General features: G+C 36.6%; 1 protein-coding gene across 1 annotated transcript; it reads right to left on the bottom strand.

Moving 5' to 3' along the window:
- Positions 1-308: 308 nt before the first annotated feature.
- On the bottom strand, positions 309-16155 carry LOC127424860 (uncharacterized protein C18orf19 homolog A-like). The gene is made up of 5 exons (XM_051670358.1): positions 15835-16155; positions 15572-15614; positions 10925-11307; positions 6276-6387; positions 309-1050 (listed from the first exon to the last, which is right to left on the bottom strand). The coding sequence occupies exons 3-5, from the start codon at positions 11278-11280 to the stop codon at positions 784-786; spliced, it is 735 nt and encodes a 244-aa protein (XP_051526318.1). The 5' UTR covers positions 11281-11307; positions 15572-15614; positions 15835-16155; the 3' UTR covers positions 309-783.
- Positions 16156-17966: the final 1811 nt, after the last annotated feature.

Below are 17966 nucleotides of genomic sequence, written 5' to 3'. Positions count from 1 at the left end.
GTCCTGTTGAAGCTACACAAAACGAATTTTCGCTTGAACGCCCCATCTCACGCGTGCTGTGGAACTACTGTTGCTCTCATGCTCATTCTCATGAACGCGCACAGGAGATCAACGGTCGGTGAACATTTTTTTTACTAAATAATACATTCGATTTCGGTTTGTTTCTCACCAAACATTACCGTATGCTTTCATAACAATCATGAGTCTCATGTAATAATTTATTAGACTTCTGAATGATACTTTTGCGTTCTTTTGAAGCTTGAAGATGTGGTCACCATAAACTGCCATTGTATAACATCACTGAGCACAACATTTTTTCACAATTTCTCCCTTTGTGTTAAGAATAAGAAAGTCATATGGGGTTATAACAACACGGGTGAGTAAACAATGGCTGAATTTTCCTTTTTGTTTCATTTGTAACAGCTGACAAACATGATTATGATGTGCTGTGATATTTTATATCCAGTCGTGGAGAAACGAAAATCATAATTATCCATGATTTTGCCATCTTGCGATAGCTTAGCCTATAATTTGAACGATTATTGTAGCGCTAACAGCCTACATTAGATATTTATATATTCTTAAGACACAACTCATGTTGTTTCTCATGCGTAAATTATGGCAAAATGTTCATTTGTGGGTGAACTCTCTCTTTAATGTGTATTGTTAAATAACATGAATCTTCATTACATTAATTTGAGGTGTCAGATAAAGTCTTTCGTGCATCTCTCACATCCTGACCTCTCATAAGTCATAATACCCCCCTCATTAGGCATTACAAAACTATTCCTTTTTCTTCCGGAAAGACACTTTGTCTTTGGTTTCTTGAAGTTTTTCAGTGAATTTGTCTTTTGTTTCCTCCATTCTCTCAGATATACGATCCTTGGTCTCTTCCATCTTCCCAGAGATCCTCTCTTTGGTCTCCTCCATCTTTTCCTGCAGGTATTCTTTCACGGGTGGAGGAGTGGTCATGTAGCCGTACTTCCTCAGGTACTTCACAGAGAGTGATGTTCCTCCTAAAGTCACTGTGTACCTTGCAGGTGTGGCGATCTTTGGGAAATGAGAGAAAATAAGACCAGTATCATATTAACTTATGCAAAAAGGTAGCAAAATGCCAAATGTTGTGAGCAATTCTCACAAACTTTGAGGTCAATGTCATTCTAACTAAATGTATTCAGATGAGCTGCAGCATCTTTAAATATGACATTTAATATTTATTAATTATAATAAATTAAAAATATATATATTGTTGAAGTCAGAAATTTACATACACTTACAGTGCATCCGGAAAGTATTCGCAGCGCTTCACTTTTTCCACATTTTGTTATGTTACAGCCTTATTCTAAAATGGATTAAATTCATTATTTTCCTCAAAATTCTACAAACAATACCCCATAATGACAATGTGAAAGAAGTTTGTTTGAAATCTTTGCAAATTTATAAAAAATAAAAAACGAAACAAATCACATGCACATAAGTATTCACAGCCTTTGCCATGACACTCAAAATTGAGCTCAGGTGCTTCCTGTTTCCACTGATCATCCTTGAGATGTTTCTACAACTTGACTGGAGTCCACCTGTGGTAAATTCAGTTGATTGGACATGATTTGGAAAGGCACACACCTGTCTATATAAGGTCCCACAGTCAACAGTGCATGTCAGAGCACAAACCAAGCCATGAAGTCCAAGGAATTGTCTGTAGACCTCCGAGACAGGATTGTATCGAGGCACAGATCTGGGGAAGGGTACAGAAAAATTTCTGCAGCATTGAAGGTCCCAATGAGCACAGTGGTCTCCATCATCCATAAATGGAAGAAGTTTGGAACCACCAGGACTCTTCCTAGAGCTGGCCGCCCGGCCAAACTGAGCGATCGGGGGAGAAGGGCCTTAGTCAGGGAGGTGACCAAGAACCCGATGGTCACTCTGACAGAGCTCCAGCATTTCTCTGTGGAGAGAGGAGAACCTTCCAGAAGAACAACCATCTCTGCAGCACTCCACCAATCAGGCCTGTATGGTAGAGTGGCCAGACGGAAGCCACTCCTCAGTAAAAGGCACATGACAGCCCGCCTGGAGTTTGCCAAAAGGCACCTGAAGGACTCTCAGACCATGAGAAACAAAATTCTCTGGTCTGATGAAACAAAGATTGAACTCTTTGGCCTGAATGGCAAGCGTCATGTCTGGAGGAAACCAGGCACCGCTCAGCACCTGGCCAATACCATCCCTACAGTGAAGCATGGTGGTGGCAGCATCATGCTGTGGGGATGTTTTTCAGCGGCAGGAACTGGGAGACTAGTCAGGATCAAGGGAAAGAGGAATGCAGCAATGTACAGAGACATCCTTGATGAAAACCTGCTCCAGAGCGCTGTGGACCTCAGACTGGGGCGAAGGACAGGACAACGACCCTAAGCACACAGCCAAGATAACAAAGGAGTGGCTCCGGGACAACTCTGTGAATGTCCTTGAGTGGCCCAGCCAGAGCCCAGACTTGAACCCGATTGAACATCTCTGGAGAGATCTGAAAATGGCTGTGCACCGATGCTCCCCATCCAACCTGATGGAGCTTAAGAGGTCCTGCAAAGAAGAATGGGAGAAACTGCCCAAAAATAGGTGTGCCAAGCTTGTAGCATCATACTCAAAAAGACTTGAGGCTATAATTGGTGCCAAAAGTGCTTCAACAAAGTATTGAGCAAAGGCTGTGAATACTTATGTACATTGATTTTTTTTTCCCGTTTTTTATTTGTAATAAATTTGCAAAGATTTCAAACAAACTTCTTTCACGTTGTCATTATGGGGTATTGTTTGTAGAATTGAGGAAAATAATGAATTTAATCCATTTTGGAATAAGGATGAAACATAACAAAATGTGGAAAAAGTGAAACACTGTGAATACTTTCCGGATGCACTGTAGGTTGACGTTATTTAAACACATTTTTTAACCACTCCACAGATTTCATATTAGCAAACTATAGTTTTAGCTAGTCATTTAGGACATCTACTTTGTCAATGACATGAGTAATTTTTCCAACAATTGTTTACAGACAGATCTTTTCACTTTTAATTGACTATATCACAATTCCAGTGGGTCAGAAGTTTACATACACTAAGTTAACTGTGCCTTTAAGCAGCTTGGAAAATTCCAGAAAATTATGTCAAGCCTTTAGGCAATTAGCCAATTACCTTCTGATAGGATAATTGGCTAATTGGAGTCAACTGGAGGTGTACCTGTGGATATATTTTAAGGCCTACCTTCAAACTCAGTGCCTCTTTGCTTGACATCATAGGAAAATCAAAAGAAATTAGCCAAGACCTCAGAAAAAAAATTGTGGACCTCCACAAGTCTGGATCTTCCTTGGGAGCAATTTCCAAACACCTGAAGGTACCACGTTCATCTGTACAAACAGTAGTACGCAAGTATAAACACCATGGGACCACGCAGCCATCATAACACTCAGGGAGGAGACGCATTCCGTCTCCTAGATATGAACGTAGTTTGGTGTGAAAAGTGCAAATCAATCCCAGAACAACAGCAAAGGACCTTGTGAAGATGCTGGAGGAAACAGGTAAACAAGTATCTATATCCACAGTAAAACGAGTCCTATATCGACATAACCTGAAAGGCTGCTCAGCAAGGAAGAAGCCACTGCTCCAAAACCGCCATAAAAAAGCCAGACTACAGTTTGCAAGTGCACATGGGGACGAAGATCTTTTCGGAGAAATGTCCTCTGGTTTGATGAAACAAAAATTGAACTGTTTGGCCATAATGACCATCGTTATGTTTGGAGGAAAAAGGGTGAGGCTTGCAAGCCGAAGAACACCATCCCAACCGTGAAGCATGGGGGTGAAAGCATCATGTTGTAGAGGTGCTTTGCTGCAGAAGGGACTGGTGCACTTCACAAAATAGATGGCATCATGAGGAAGGAAAATTATGTGGATATATTGAAGCAATATCTCAAGATATCAGCCAGGAAGTTAAAGCTCAGTCGCAAATGGGTCTTCCAAATGGACAATGACCCCAAGCATACCTCCAAAGTTGTGTCAAAATGGCTTAAGGACAACAAAGTCAAGGTATTGGTGTGGCCATCACACAGCCCTGACCTCAATCCGATAGAAAATTTGTGGGCAGAACTGAAAAAGCTTGTGCGAGCAACGACGCCTACAAGCCTGACTCAGTTACACCAGTTCTGTCTGGAGGAATGTGCCAAAATTCCAGCAACTTATTGTGAGAAGCTTGTGGAAGGCTACCCAAAACATTTGACCCAAGTTAAACAATTTAAAGGCAATGCTACCAAATACTAACAAAGTAAAATTAAACTTCTGACCCACTGGGAAGGTGATGAAAGAAATAAAAGCTGAAAGAAATAATTCTCTCTACTATTATTCTGACATTTCACATTCTTAAAATAAAGTAGTGATCCTAACTGACCTAAGACAGGGAATGTTTTCTACGATTAAATGTCAGGAATTGTGAAAACTGAGTTTACATGTATTTGGCTAAGGTGTATGTAAACTTCTGACTTCAACTGTGTGTGCGTGTATGTATGTATATATATATATATATATATATATATATATATATATATATATATATATATATATATATAAATAATCACACACACACACAGGGGCCCAAAGTTTGGAATAATGTACAGATTTTGCTCTTATGAACAGAAATTGGTACTTTTAATCACCAAAGTGGCATTCAACTGATCACAATGTATAGTCAGGACATTAATAACGTGAAAAATTACTATTACAATTTGAAAAAAATGTGACAAACTACTTCAGAGTTCTCATCAAAAAATCCTCCACGTGCAGCAATGTCAGCTTTGCAGATCCTTGGCATTCTAGCTGTCAGTTTGTCCAGATACTGAGGTGACATTTCACCCCACACTTCCTGTAGCACTTGCCATAGATGTGGCTGTCTTGTCGGGCACTTCTCACGCACCTTACAGTCTAGCTGATCCCTCAGTGGGGTTAAGATCCATAACACTCTTTTCCAGTTATCTGTTGTCCAATGTCTGTGTTTCTTTGCCCACTCTAACCTTTTCTTTTTGTTTTTCTGTTTCAAAAGTGGCTTTTTCTTTGCAATTCTTCCCATAAGGCCTGCACCCCTGAGTCTTCTCTTTACTGTTGTACATGAAACTGGTGTTGAGCGGGTAGAATTCAATGAAGCTGTCAGCTGAGGACATGTGAGTTGTCTATTTCACAAACTGGAGACTCTGATGTACTTATCCTCTTCTTTAGTTGTACATCTGGCCTTCCACATCTCTTTCTGTCCTTGTTAGAGCCAGTTGTCCTTTATCTTTGAAGACTGTAGTGTACACCTTTGTATGAAATCTTCAGTTTTTTGGCAATTTCAAGCATTGTATAGCCTTCATTCCTCAAAACAATGATTGACTGTTGAGTTTCTAGAGAAAGCTGTTTCTTTTTTGCCATTTTTGACCTAATATTGACCTTAAGACATGCCAGTCTATTGCATATTGTGGCAACTCAAAAACAAACACAAAGACAATGTTAAGCTTCATTTAACAAACCAAATAGCTTTCAACTGTGTTTGATATAATGGCAAGTGATTTTCTAGTACCAAATTAGCAATTTAGCATGATTACTCAAGGATAAGGTGTTGGAGTGATGGCTGCTGGAAATGGGGCCTATCTAGATTTTATCAAAAATTACTTTTTGCAAATAGTGATGGTGCTGTTTTTTACATCAGTAATGTCCTGACTATACTTTGTGATCAGTTGAATTCCACTTTGGTGAATTAAAGTACCAATTTCTTTCCATAAGAGCAAAATCTGTACATTATTTCAAACCTTTGGCCCCCAGTGTGTGTGTGTGTGTGTGTGTGTGTGTGTGTGTGTGTATATATATATATATATATATATATATATATACACACATACATACACACACACACTTTTTTATTATACATTTAAATATAAGAAAAATAATTGTATTTCAATTTTAATATTTTAATCATAGGCTCAGTTAAATTTCTTTACTTAAAATTACTGGCACTGAGATATATAACTTGTTTAGGAAATCTGAACTTAAATTCAGATAGCCTTGATTTTGCTTTAAACTTGATGTCGATCAAACTTAGTTCAATTATTGGTTATATAGTTGGTCAAGCATGCCACCAATTTTATTTTTGTCATTTTAATATTATTAATAATTGAAATAAGTGAATCAATAATGTATACATTATGTAAATTAATTATTTTTTCAATTACATAATTAACAAATTAAAAATAACTTTAGAAAAGTTATACTACCTTGTACATGGCATATGCTGTGAGTGCATATCCACTTTGAGAATTCTCCAGCAGTTTAACAACCTTGTCAGGAAACCCAACATACTCCAGAAATGGCACCAAATTCACTCCTCTAAGAAAAAGAAATAGACAAAATAGATAAAAGCAAATAAGCACTTTTTTAAAAAAAATGTAGATTTCTAATGTTATTACTCTACATTCATATCGACAATGTACATCCAGGCCTTATTTTCATTAAAGGAATAGTTCTCTCATAATTTAACAATGCAATGCAAGTGAATGGTGGCCAGAAATTTGAAGCTCCAAAAATCACAAAGGCAGCACAAAAGTAATCCATATGACTCCAGTGGTTTAATCCATGTCTTCAGACGTGATATGATAAGAGTGGGTGAGAAACAGATCAATATTTAAGACATTTTTTACAATAAATCTCCACTTTCACTTTGTTCTTTTGTTTTTGGTCATTCGCATTCTTTGTGCATATTACCACCTACTGGGCAGGGGGGAGAATTTATAGAAAAAAAAAATACTTAAATATTGATCTGTTTCTCACCCACACCTATCATATCGCTTCTGAAGAAATGGATTTAACCAATGGAGTCATATGGATTACTTTTATGCTGCCTTTGTTTTTTGGAGCTTCAAAATGTTGGTACCCATTCACTTGCATTGTATGGACCTATAGAGCTGAGATCTTCTAAAAGTCTTTGTTTGTGTTCAGCAGAAGAAAGTCATACACATCTGGGATAACATGAGGGAGAGTAAATGATGAGAGAATTTACATTTTTGGATGAGTAAATTACAGTAAGTAAATACACACAGTAGTGAGGTTTTAATACAGCTTAAACAAAAAAACATTATGTGGCCAGAAACCATTTGAACTGTATGAATGGTGATGTCAGGTAAAACAATATACAAATAAAAATCTAAATAAATAAAATAAAATCCTGATATTTTTTTGCCTTCTGCCGATATTTGGTTTTCTGAGATCAAACAGCAATTGTTGCAAAATACATTCAAAATGTTTAATGCAACTAAAATACAGTAAAAATCTAGTTAAAATAATCGAGGCATGTCTTCCACATAGTTTATCCCTTAAAGAATAATATTTTATCATTTTTATTTATATAAACCAATACATACTAATAACAGCAACATTTACCTACATACCTATTATACTAAAACATTTAAAGCATGTAAAATGCCACATTGGAAAACCTAGCAGTATTCAGGCACCTTATTAGAAGTGTCTCCTGTGTGAGAGCTAAACCAAATGATATTTAAGACTTTTCCATGGGCTTCCACGTTTTGAAAAGTGAATTTAAGACATTTTAATACGTTTTAAAGAACCTAAGGATCCCACAGTAACAGGGGTAACTAAGCAAAATAAATGTTAATCAAATTAGAACAGAACTACCATCTTTAATATTAGCTAAAAGAGCTGTGAAGTTTGGTTGTGTGCATTTGGCGATGGGAACTGTTAACTCCGTCTTTCTCTGTAAAGTGAGGTCATGGTGAATGAAATTGGCCATTTTCAAGCATCCATTACCACCTCCCACATTTGTGAAATGTCTAGACAGTGGTGACCCACATTCCACAAAATGTATTGCACAGTAAACATTCCAGTGTGCCATTTACCTCGGTTCACCACGCCACTTAGAGATAAAATGACAGAGCAAAAATGTAACAACTTGTTCCCCACAGACACCTGGTTAACAGAATACAGCCTGACAATCTGACAGACTTTTGTAATATACACTACCGGTCAAAAGTTTTGAAACATTTCATTCTTTATTTTATATATATATATATATATATATATATTTTTTTTTTTTTTTTTTTCTCCACATTTTAGTCATTAAAACTATGGAATAACATAAATGGAACTATGGGAATTATGTTGTGACTAAACAAAATCCAAAATAAATCATAACTGTGTTATATTTTAGCATCTTCAAAGAACTCACCCTTTGCCTAGAATTTGCAGACATGTACTCTTGACATTTTCACAACAAACTTCTTGAGGTATCACCCTGGGATGCTTTTTAAACAGTATTGAAGGAGTTCCCATCTATGTTGGGCACTTAGTGGCTGCTTTTCTTTATTATTTGGTCCAAGTCATCAATTTCAAAAACTTTATTTTTTTTTTTTTTTTAAATAACATTTTAGTTTTAATGAAATAAATTAATATGGTGGCACAATTATATTTTTGTCTACAAAACTAATTTCAAACATTTAAGCATATGCCTTCAGATCAAGATTTTTAAGATCATGAGAAACATTTCAGTCAAACATTTCAAACTTTTGATCGGTAGTGTATATCTGCTAGATATTCTTTATCTGTTTGTATTGACAAATACACCAACCAGCCACAACATTAAAACCACCTGCCATATATTGTGTAGCATTCTGAGATGATATTCTTCTCACCACAATTGTACAGAGCAGTTATCTGAGTTACCGTACACTTTATCAGTTTGAATCAGTCTGGACATTCTCTGTTGACCTCTCTCATCCACAAGGTGTTTCCGTCCACAGAACTGCCGCTCACTGGATGTTTTTTGTTTTTGGCACCATTCTGAGTAAATTCTAGAGACTGTTGTGTGTGAAAATCCCAGGAGATCAGCAGTTACAGAAATACGTAAACCAGCCCATCTGGCACCAACAATCATCCATGCGATTATCTAATCAGCCAATCATGTGGCAGCAGTGCAGTGTAGTGCATAAAATCATGCAGATACAGGTCAGGAGCTACAGTTAATGTTCACATCAACCATCAGAATGGGGAAAACATGTGATCTCAGTGATTTCGACTGTGGCATGATTGTTGGCACCAGAGGGGCTGGTTTGAGTATTTCTGTAACTGCTGATCTACTGAGAATTTCACAAACAACAGTCTCTAGAATTTACTAGAAAAACAAAAACAAAAAACAACCAGTTCTGAGGACAGAAATGCCTTGTGGATGAGAGAGGTCACCAGAGAATGGCCAGACTGATTCGAACTGATAAAGTCTATGGTAACTCAGATAACCGCTCTGTACAATTGTGGTGAGAAGAATATCTTCTCAGGATGCAGGTTGGCGCAGTTTTGGCGGCACAAGGGGGACCAACACAAAAAAATTTTACTAAATAAACAATAGAAATGTAATCATTTTAATTGTTATGCACTTTTATATTTATATTCCATATAAATAGTAGATTAACAAAAAGCATAATTTACCCTCTTTTAATTTTACTGAACATTTTTTTGTGACTGAACATGGTGTGCAACAACTACTTCACTTTTCTTTTTTTTTTAGAACCCAGTTGAATATTGCATAGTACTAAATTATTAATGTGGGACCCAGTCAAATGTATTATTATATTATAATACTACATTAATCCTGCTTCTCTGTTATAATGTGCAGCGTTTGTACATTTATATAATAACTTGTAACAGTTACTAATATTTGAAATTGGGTTAATGCTTGAACATGCAGTACTTTGATTTCACAAAAGCATGTGAGAGCACTGAAAACATCATTAGCCCCAGTTTATTTATTATTATTTACCATTTTATTCTGAAGGGCACACAGCTTTTTGCGGTTTAATAATCACATATGACCATATTGCTATTTTGATGTTATTTTGATTAATTGTGAAGCCCTGAAGTATCGTGAAATTAGTCTACTTATGCGCTCTTTATGAAACGCAAATAAAAAATAAAAAAAAACACACATTAATATCATTGCAATTATATCGTGAATATTTGATATATCGCCCAGCCCTAGTAATAATTATATTTCTTTGAATTCAATTATGAAAAGTTACTAGTGATAAACCGATTTATGGAACAAACATCTGGGAGTATAACTCGCACTCATTTTCTCCAGAGAAATTAATTTTTAACGCTAATGTTTAAGCCTTTCAAAACAGGCATACCATTAGCTCTGAGGTTGTTAAGCCTGACCTATGCTTCTGTAGAAGCCACAAGTCAGTGTGATTTCATCTTCATTTACAAAAAAAAAATTATCTTATCATTTACTCACCCTCATGTCATCCCAGGATATGTATGACTTTCTTTCTTCTGCAGAACACAAGCAAAGATTTTTAGAAGAATATTTCAGCTTTGTAGGGCTATATAATACAAATGAATGGTGACCAGAACTTTCGTGCTCCAAAACGCACATAAAGTAATCCATAAAACTCCAGTGGTTTAATCTGTCTTCAGAAGCACAGTAATAGGTGTGGGTGAGAAACAGATCAATATTTAAGTCCTTTTTTTTTTTTTTTACTATAAATCTCCACTTTCACTTTCTTCTTTTGTTTTTGGTGATTCACATTTTTCATGCATATCGCCAACCTTCTGGGCAGGGAGGAGAATTTGTAGTAAAAAAGGACTTAAATATTGATCTGTTTCTCACCCACAACTATCATATCCCTTCTGAAGAAATGGATTTAACAACTAGACCTGTATGGATTACTTTTATGCTGCCTTTATGTGCTTTTTGGAGCTCCAAAGTTATGGCCACCATTCACTTGCATTGTAAGGACCTACAGAGCTGAAATATTCTTATAAAAATCTTTGTTTGTGTTCTGCAGAAGATAGAAAGTCATACACATCTAACCCAAATTTGCATAATATGATTCATCTTTATAAATCTACTTACTTCATTGCAGCATAGTAAAATGTACCGAACCACATTGTAGATGTCACCAAGTGCACAGGGATCATAACTTTGCCATACTGCTTGAAGGTCTTTTTGAACCTCTGGATGAGGCCGATGGATTTGTCCTGCAGCGGGTCTGGATCATCTTGCCCTGTAGCTGCATTAACCTGATGATCTCTGGAAGAGTTTTTCCCTGAGGCTGGAGAGCAGACAGCACTAGAGGAGCTCAGCCAACGTGGGCTGGAGCTCAGGTGTGTCCAGCACCGGCGGGCTGGGGTTTCCAGCATCTGTGCAGGGTGACTGTGCAGCAGGGCAGCTGTCTGCCAGAAGACTCGAGCACACATAAACCGCTGCATTTCACACAAGCTTCTATTCCCAGGGGTCTGTAACAACAAAAACAGTAAATAGTTAGAGAGGGGTCCTACTGTGGGTATCTGACTTCAGTCAATGACATCTCACATACACCTTTTCCACAGAAATGGCACTGGTTCTCGTGCTGGAGCCTGTGCACGGTTGGTTCTTGGCCGTGGGAATCTGGAGCCTATCGCAAACCGGCTCACTTTTCCACTGACTTGAGAACCGAATGGTAATGTAACGGGTTACATGGCTACATGGTAGTTTTACGTGACTACCTAAACATACAAAGTAATGAAATCCAATGTTATTACATTGCTCAACAAGATTGCCAAAGATGACATCTACGCTCAAGACGACAAGAAGCGTAATTACATTATTTTGTTTGAACTTTTTAATGTGTCTCAACTAGTTAAGTTCTATAAACAGTAACAGTGTAATCATTACTAACACTGATGTAGCAGATGGTTATATTTGGATATTTGCCATAGCTTATAAAGTTATGTTTATGTCTTCATTGAGTACTCCACCGATTTACTTAACAGATAGCAGCAATCTTCCTAACTAAGTGAGTAGCTGGTCAAAATACAAAACACTGCACAAAATAAGAGGAGATGAGTTTAAGGAAAGCTAACAAAGTTGGCAAATGTAATTACTTCTCGAAATCAGCTGCAGAGGACACTGGCGATTCGGTGTTTGTCTCGAGGTTGACTGTCACTTAATTCAATGCCCCGGTTAGTTAGCTGGCTGGTCGGAGTCCGAGTACAGAATCCAAGGCATCCTAGTGAACGGTTTTATTGCTCTGTCCACTACAGCTTTTGCTTAGGTCCTTTTTCTGCTCCCTGTACTGTAAGTTTTTTTAAAAATCTGTTTATGATTTGGTCAATCGTCTGATTGAAGCTGCCGTTCAATATTTTTTGCTGTATCTCCTTGTACACATTTTTTTTTCCCCCCGTTGGAGCTTTCTAATTTATCTTGGATCTCCATAGAAGACCCTATTGCAAGTAGAGTGCTGGTTTTCTTCATGGAACACTGCTGGACACTTTTTTTCCCCTCCCTTTTTCTCCCCAATTTGGAATGCCCAATTCCCAATGCGCTCTAGGTCCTCGTGGTGGCGTAGTGACTCGCCTCAATCCAGGTGGCGGAGGATGAATCTCAGTTGCCTCCGTGTCTGAGACCTCAAACCGTGCATCTTATCACGTGGCCTGTTGAGCGCGTTACCACAGAGAATAGCATGAGCCTCCACACACACAACTCACCACATGCCCCACCGAGAGCGAGAAACACATTATAGCGACCATGAGGAGGTTAACCCAATGTGACTCTACCCAGCCCAGCAACTGGGCTAACCGGTTGCATAGGAAGCCTGACTTTCAGTACGCCCTGGATTCGAACTCGTGACTCCAGGTTTGGTAGTCAGCGTCTTTACTTGCTGAGCTACCCAGGCCCACTGCTGGACACTTTTGATGTCTGACGTTTTTGTTGTTGCTGTGAAAAAGTGAAGTAGCCTACTCCATGCTGCAGAATTTGCACCAAGGAACCAGAGGCCTCATTTATAAAACCTATGTATGATCACATTTGATCTTAAATTCCTTGGGTTTGATCCTACATTATAAGTGAGGAACAAATCAGGATTTATAAAGGCAGAAACTGACTTGAAAATGTTCTTATGTGTACGTCAACTGACAAGCATGCGTACAAATTATTTTTGTGCTTATGCTCCGGTATGCCAGTGTGTGCTGACTTGATTTTTTATTTTTATTTTTAGTAATGCAAATATGATTAGTCAGTGAATGACTGAACATATTAACAAATATTTTAGCATGTTTATGTGAACAAGAATATTCCGATACGAGTCAGAATGTGGTAGGCCTATTATTTAGATGATGTGTGCTTTATTTTAGATATCCGCTGTAACTGAATATTTTTTATAGTAATATCTGCACGTTTCCATAATAAATACATTTTAAGACCTACGAGATAGCAGGAAGGTGTAATACACGGTATGTTAAAGGCTATATCAAGCACATTTTGGAGTGAGGAGGAGGAGGATATAGTTAACAGTCCTTAACCCTTGTGCGACCTTCGGGACATTATTGTCTTTTTTATATTTGTTTGGCTGTGCATAATGCCAACAGCATAAATTTTGCCAAAGGTGTGTATTTTTGGGGAATTTTTGATATTTCAACCTCAGTTCCTATAATACATCTATAATGCACTGTGTACATAAAATAGTTACACTTGGGACATTCAGGAAAAAATGCCCCCATTGTAACCCATTTAAAACTGCAATATTTGATCCCAGTTCCATTAAATCATAACATCATTAATTCTATGATATTATGCTTTCATTCCGGAGCCCTGGCTTCAAAATGTAAATGTTTAATATTTTCCACCAGTGACTCACCTCAATCCGGGTGGCGGAGGACGAATCTCAGTTGCCTTCGTGTCTGAGACCGTCAATCCGCACATTTTATCACATGACTTGAGTGCGTTACCGTGAGACCTAGCGCGTGTGGAGGCTTCACGCTATTCTCCGTGGCATCCACGCACAACTCACCACATGCCCCACTGAGAGCGAGAACCACATTATAGCGACCACGAGGAGGTTACCCCACGTGACTCTACCCTCCCTAGCAACTGGGCCAATTTGGTTGCTTAGGAGACCTGGCTGGAGTCACTCAGCACACCCTGGATTTGAACTTGTGAACTCCAGGGGTGGTTGTCAGCGTCTTTACTCACTGAGCTACCCAGGACCCCACGTGTGCATGATTTTAAAATGAATTGCGATTTATAAAGTGGAATGCATTTAGGAAAACATTTTCGTGCATATGGACGTTTTATAAATCGTTGGTAGGGGCATTTAGGAAATTGACGTACATTCATATTTAAGATCATTTTACAAAAGTCTTTATAAATGAGGCCCCTGACCCTGAACCATGCTGGTGGAAAAGAGGTAACATTGATGCAACATAAGATCCATAGGATTGTGAGACAAATGAAAGTGCAGAAAAGATTTGAGGGATTCCAAGAGTATATAGAGATATCAGTCAGGTCAGCAGCAGGGAGGAACAATATACAGTGGGGTCCAGAAGTTCACTTTAAAATCTGGGATTTTTTCATTTAAATTAAGAAATAAACGAAGTTTTAGGATTGTAAAAATGTAAAACTTTGAAATAAATAAATAAAAATTTGCTCTATTAGGCCACTTCTAGTTGGGTGATTCTCATTAACCTGTCAGAAAATGTCCTAGTCATACTTAGCCCCAAATTAAAAAAAAAAAAATTATATTTTGTATAAAGAAAATTAAGCCTTCATTTAGGGCCATTTAGATTTTGTGCATAGTGACATTATTTTCAGGACATTTTAGCATATTTTACCCCCCCATTTACCATTACCGTAACCAGTCTGGATGTTTACTTCTAATATTCCCATTGTTTTCAAATGATGATTCTCATTACTGTAACAGTCTTTTTTTTTCCTTTTATTTATTTATTTTTTTTACTGTATTTCAGTAAAAAAAAAATATGCTGCTGTACAATGATTTCTAAAAATGTAAATCAGCAAAACTGAAAGGCAGTATGAACGGAGTACTTCAATGACATATAAATACTTTACCATTTGAGTAATATTATTTTTATACTTTGTGGTCATGAGAATTGGGAGGCAAAATATGCATAACTTTCATGAAAATAATAATGGCCCTATAAACAGGCTTCATTATCTACATGCAAAATATAATTCCTTATTTGTTTCTTTTGATTTTAGAGCAAAATAGCACCAGGACATTTTCTTGACAGGTAAGCAGATTTGTGACATTGAAATGTTCAAAATTATGTACATTTTTGATAAAAGTCAATTTCATCATTGCCTTTTTTCTTTCTTTCTTTTATTGGATGCATTCCAAATAATATGAGTCCAATAAAATATATAAAAAACACTTATATATTATATATATATGAAACAAGCAAAGCACAGTACAGATTTATAATATCAGCCAGAATATAGGTATTGGCAATATAATTTAGCATAATCAACTTTTAAGTATCTACATAAAGTTCTATATGAGAGTGGTGCTTGCCGTGGCAAAACTAGTAACCACAATGTCCCACCATCTATCCCAAGTTCAAATAGCCAACCCCCACGTTTGTACGATGTTCTGGTGCTGAGATATGGCTGGAGCATGTAGCTATGCAGTTGCTAGGGGGTTCTGGGTTTAAATAAGTGCACAAAGAAAATTAATGCAATACATAAAGAGAAAAGGGAAAAACATTTTTGTTAGATCTAACATACCTTCAATATCCCTTCAGTAATGACGTCACTGATGCGGGTTCAGCTGGAAGCATAAACACGTGTATGTGACATGTTCAATTACATTCATATCAACAAAGACAACATCAAATACAACCTCCTTATTACATAAAAAGCATATTTAAGGTTCAAATCTTTCAGTACAATCTTCACATGTGTGAAATATGTAATGATGGTCACTAAACGTGGTGAGTCAGTTAGCTTTGCTAAGTGATGTCTAATGTTTGAGCTACTATACTACTAACCAGAGTTTCTGAACACACACAATTGATCATCGGAGAGCCGCACGGCTACGCACATGAGTGACTAGGTCCGGCATGATGCCATTTCCCCAACACAAACTCATTTTATTCATGTCCCTTCTGTCATTCACAGAACTCCTCGCCAGACGCATGAAAATGACTGTGCTCGCAGTGCAGTGTGGGAAGTAAAGTACAATCACACGGAAGAGAAAAGACTTTCTCACCGATGTAAAGCCTCTTTGGAATTACATTTCCCGTAATGCATCGCATCGACGCGACTACAAGTCTACTCTGCGATGAAAAGTTCAAGGAAAAGGTTAAATAGTCCTAAACAAATAAAAAACAAAAAAAGTGTTGACATGTAGAATGAATATATTGAACAAATATCAAATCTTTTAAGTTTTCATATTTTTATTTACTGAAGAAAAAAATCTATAATTTTCCATCAGTTGTTTTTCTGCTAAATATATATATATATATATATATATTTAGCAGAAAAACAACTGATGGAAAATTATAGTTTTATATATATATATATATATATATATATATATATATATATATATATATATATATATATATATATATATAAGCATTATCATTTATTATAGTGGGATTTCTCCCGAATCACAAAATAGCAACAAAACTTCCACAGCACTTTTCTAAACAACGTGCAACACTGATTTTGAGTTAATTTGATCTAACATTTAATAACTTTTAATAAGCACATTTATGGAGCTAATGAGAATCCCTGAAATGATGAAATACTTGTTTGTATTTTCTGTTTGTTCAAGGTAATTCAGTAACAGTAACAATAACTGTCCAATAAGTAGCCTAAAAGGACAATGTTTGGAGCTAAAAGCCTCCTTGTTGCTTTGTTAAAAAAATTAATTTGATCAAAATAAACTTCTGTTATTTCTATTCACACATGTAATAATGTTGCTCCATCAATATTCAATAAAAATACATTTATTTGTTCAATCTTGATACACTGCGAATTTTCCTTGAGTGGTGTCATTAGCCCCGTTGTACCCCTATGATTTTATATATTGATAATATATAACCATATATAGAGTATGAACAAAAGTGCTCCTCACTGAAAAAGTGTCCAATAAGATTACACACCTTTATGCAAAAATAATGATTTAACCCTTGTGTGACCTTGGGGACATTTTTGTCTTTTTCATTTTTGTTTTTTTGATCATTTTGGATGCGTTAATTCCACTGGCATAAATTTTGCCAAAAGTGTGTATTTTGGGGGGGGGGGGGGGGGGGGATTTTGATATTTCAACCTCAGTTCCTATAATACATCTGTAATACACTGTGTACACAAAATAGTTACACTTAGGACCTTCAGGACAAAAATTTCCCCATTGAAACCCATTAAAACTGCAGTATATGATCCCAGTGCCATTAAAGTATAACATCATGAATTCTATGATATTATGCTTTCATTCCAGAGCCCTGGCTTCAAAATTTTAATTTTTAATATTGTCCACCAGATGGTGCCATTTTTCTCATGTTCAGCCTATGGAGCAAATACATGCTTTTTTCCTATTTTCTGTTTGCTGTATTATAGAGCACTGCAGGCCAATTGAATAAACGATGCAGCTAAAATTTTGTGGGTGTGTTGGTATGGATGTCAGAATGTGTTTTGTATGTGTGTACTGAGAAATGTGTGTGTGTGTGTAAAAAATAACAGTGGCACTATGTAAACAAACTGGCATTTAAAGGATTAAAATCCTGAAAATGAATGAATATTTGGTAGTTATGATCAGGACTGATGTTGGTTAAAAAACCTAAGTCAGTGAAAGTGGAAAATAATATTAATATATAATATTATTATGCCAGTTTTTTGACGTGGATATTTTTGTCCTCTAAGGACCTCTGAGTAACTTTTGTTTATTGACGCACAAGGGTTAATAAACAGATAAGCCAGTTCAATGAGGTAACTAATGATCTAGAGAAGAAATTTGATCTTTATAATGTTTAATAGTAGCTGAACTAACATAAAGAAAGAAGTTCAATAAATATCAGTAAGATCCTACTGGTTTAATTTGATTGTGTAAGCTATTTACAAATACTGTACATATTAAGCTACTTTTCTTTTTCTTTTTTTTTTTTTAAGATCAAAT

This window comes from Myxocyprinus asiaticus, chromosome 34 (assembly GCF_019703515.2).
Source record: "Myxocyprinus asiaticus isolate MX2 ecotype Aquarium Trade chromosome 34, UBuf_Myxa_2, whole genome shotgun sequence".
NCBI classification, from domain to species: Eukaryota; Metazoa; Chordata; class Actinopteri; order Cypriniformes; family Catostomidae; genus Myxocyprinus; species Myxocyprinus asiaticus.
Note: the sequence above shows the minus strand (reverse complement) of the source record. Positions and strands in the feature narration are given on the sequence as shown.

What these genes read in the sequence shown, in the direction of transcription:
- LOC127424860 (XM_051670358.1), bottom strand. Translation starts at nt 11,280, where the DNA reads ATGCAGCGGTTTATGTGTGCTCGAGTCTTCTGGCAGACAGCTGCCCTG. An exon ending in TTTTACTATGCTGCAATGAA is followed by an intron (nt 6,388 to 10,924) that starts GTAAGTAGATTT and finishes TCTTTTTCTTAG; the next exon opens with AGGAGTGAATTTGGTGCCAT. An exon ending in CAGCATATGCCATGTACAAG is followed by an intron (nt 1,051 to 6,275) that starts GTAGTATAACTT and finishes CATTTCCCAAAG; the next exon opens with ATCGCCACACCTGCAAGGTA.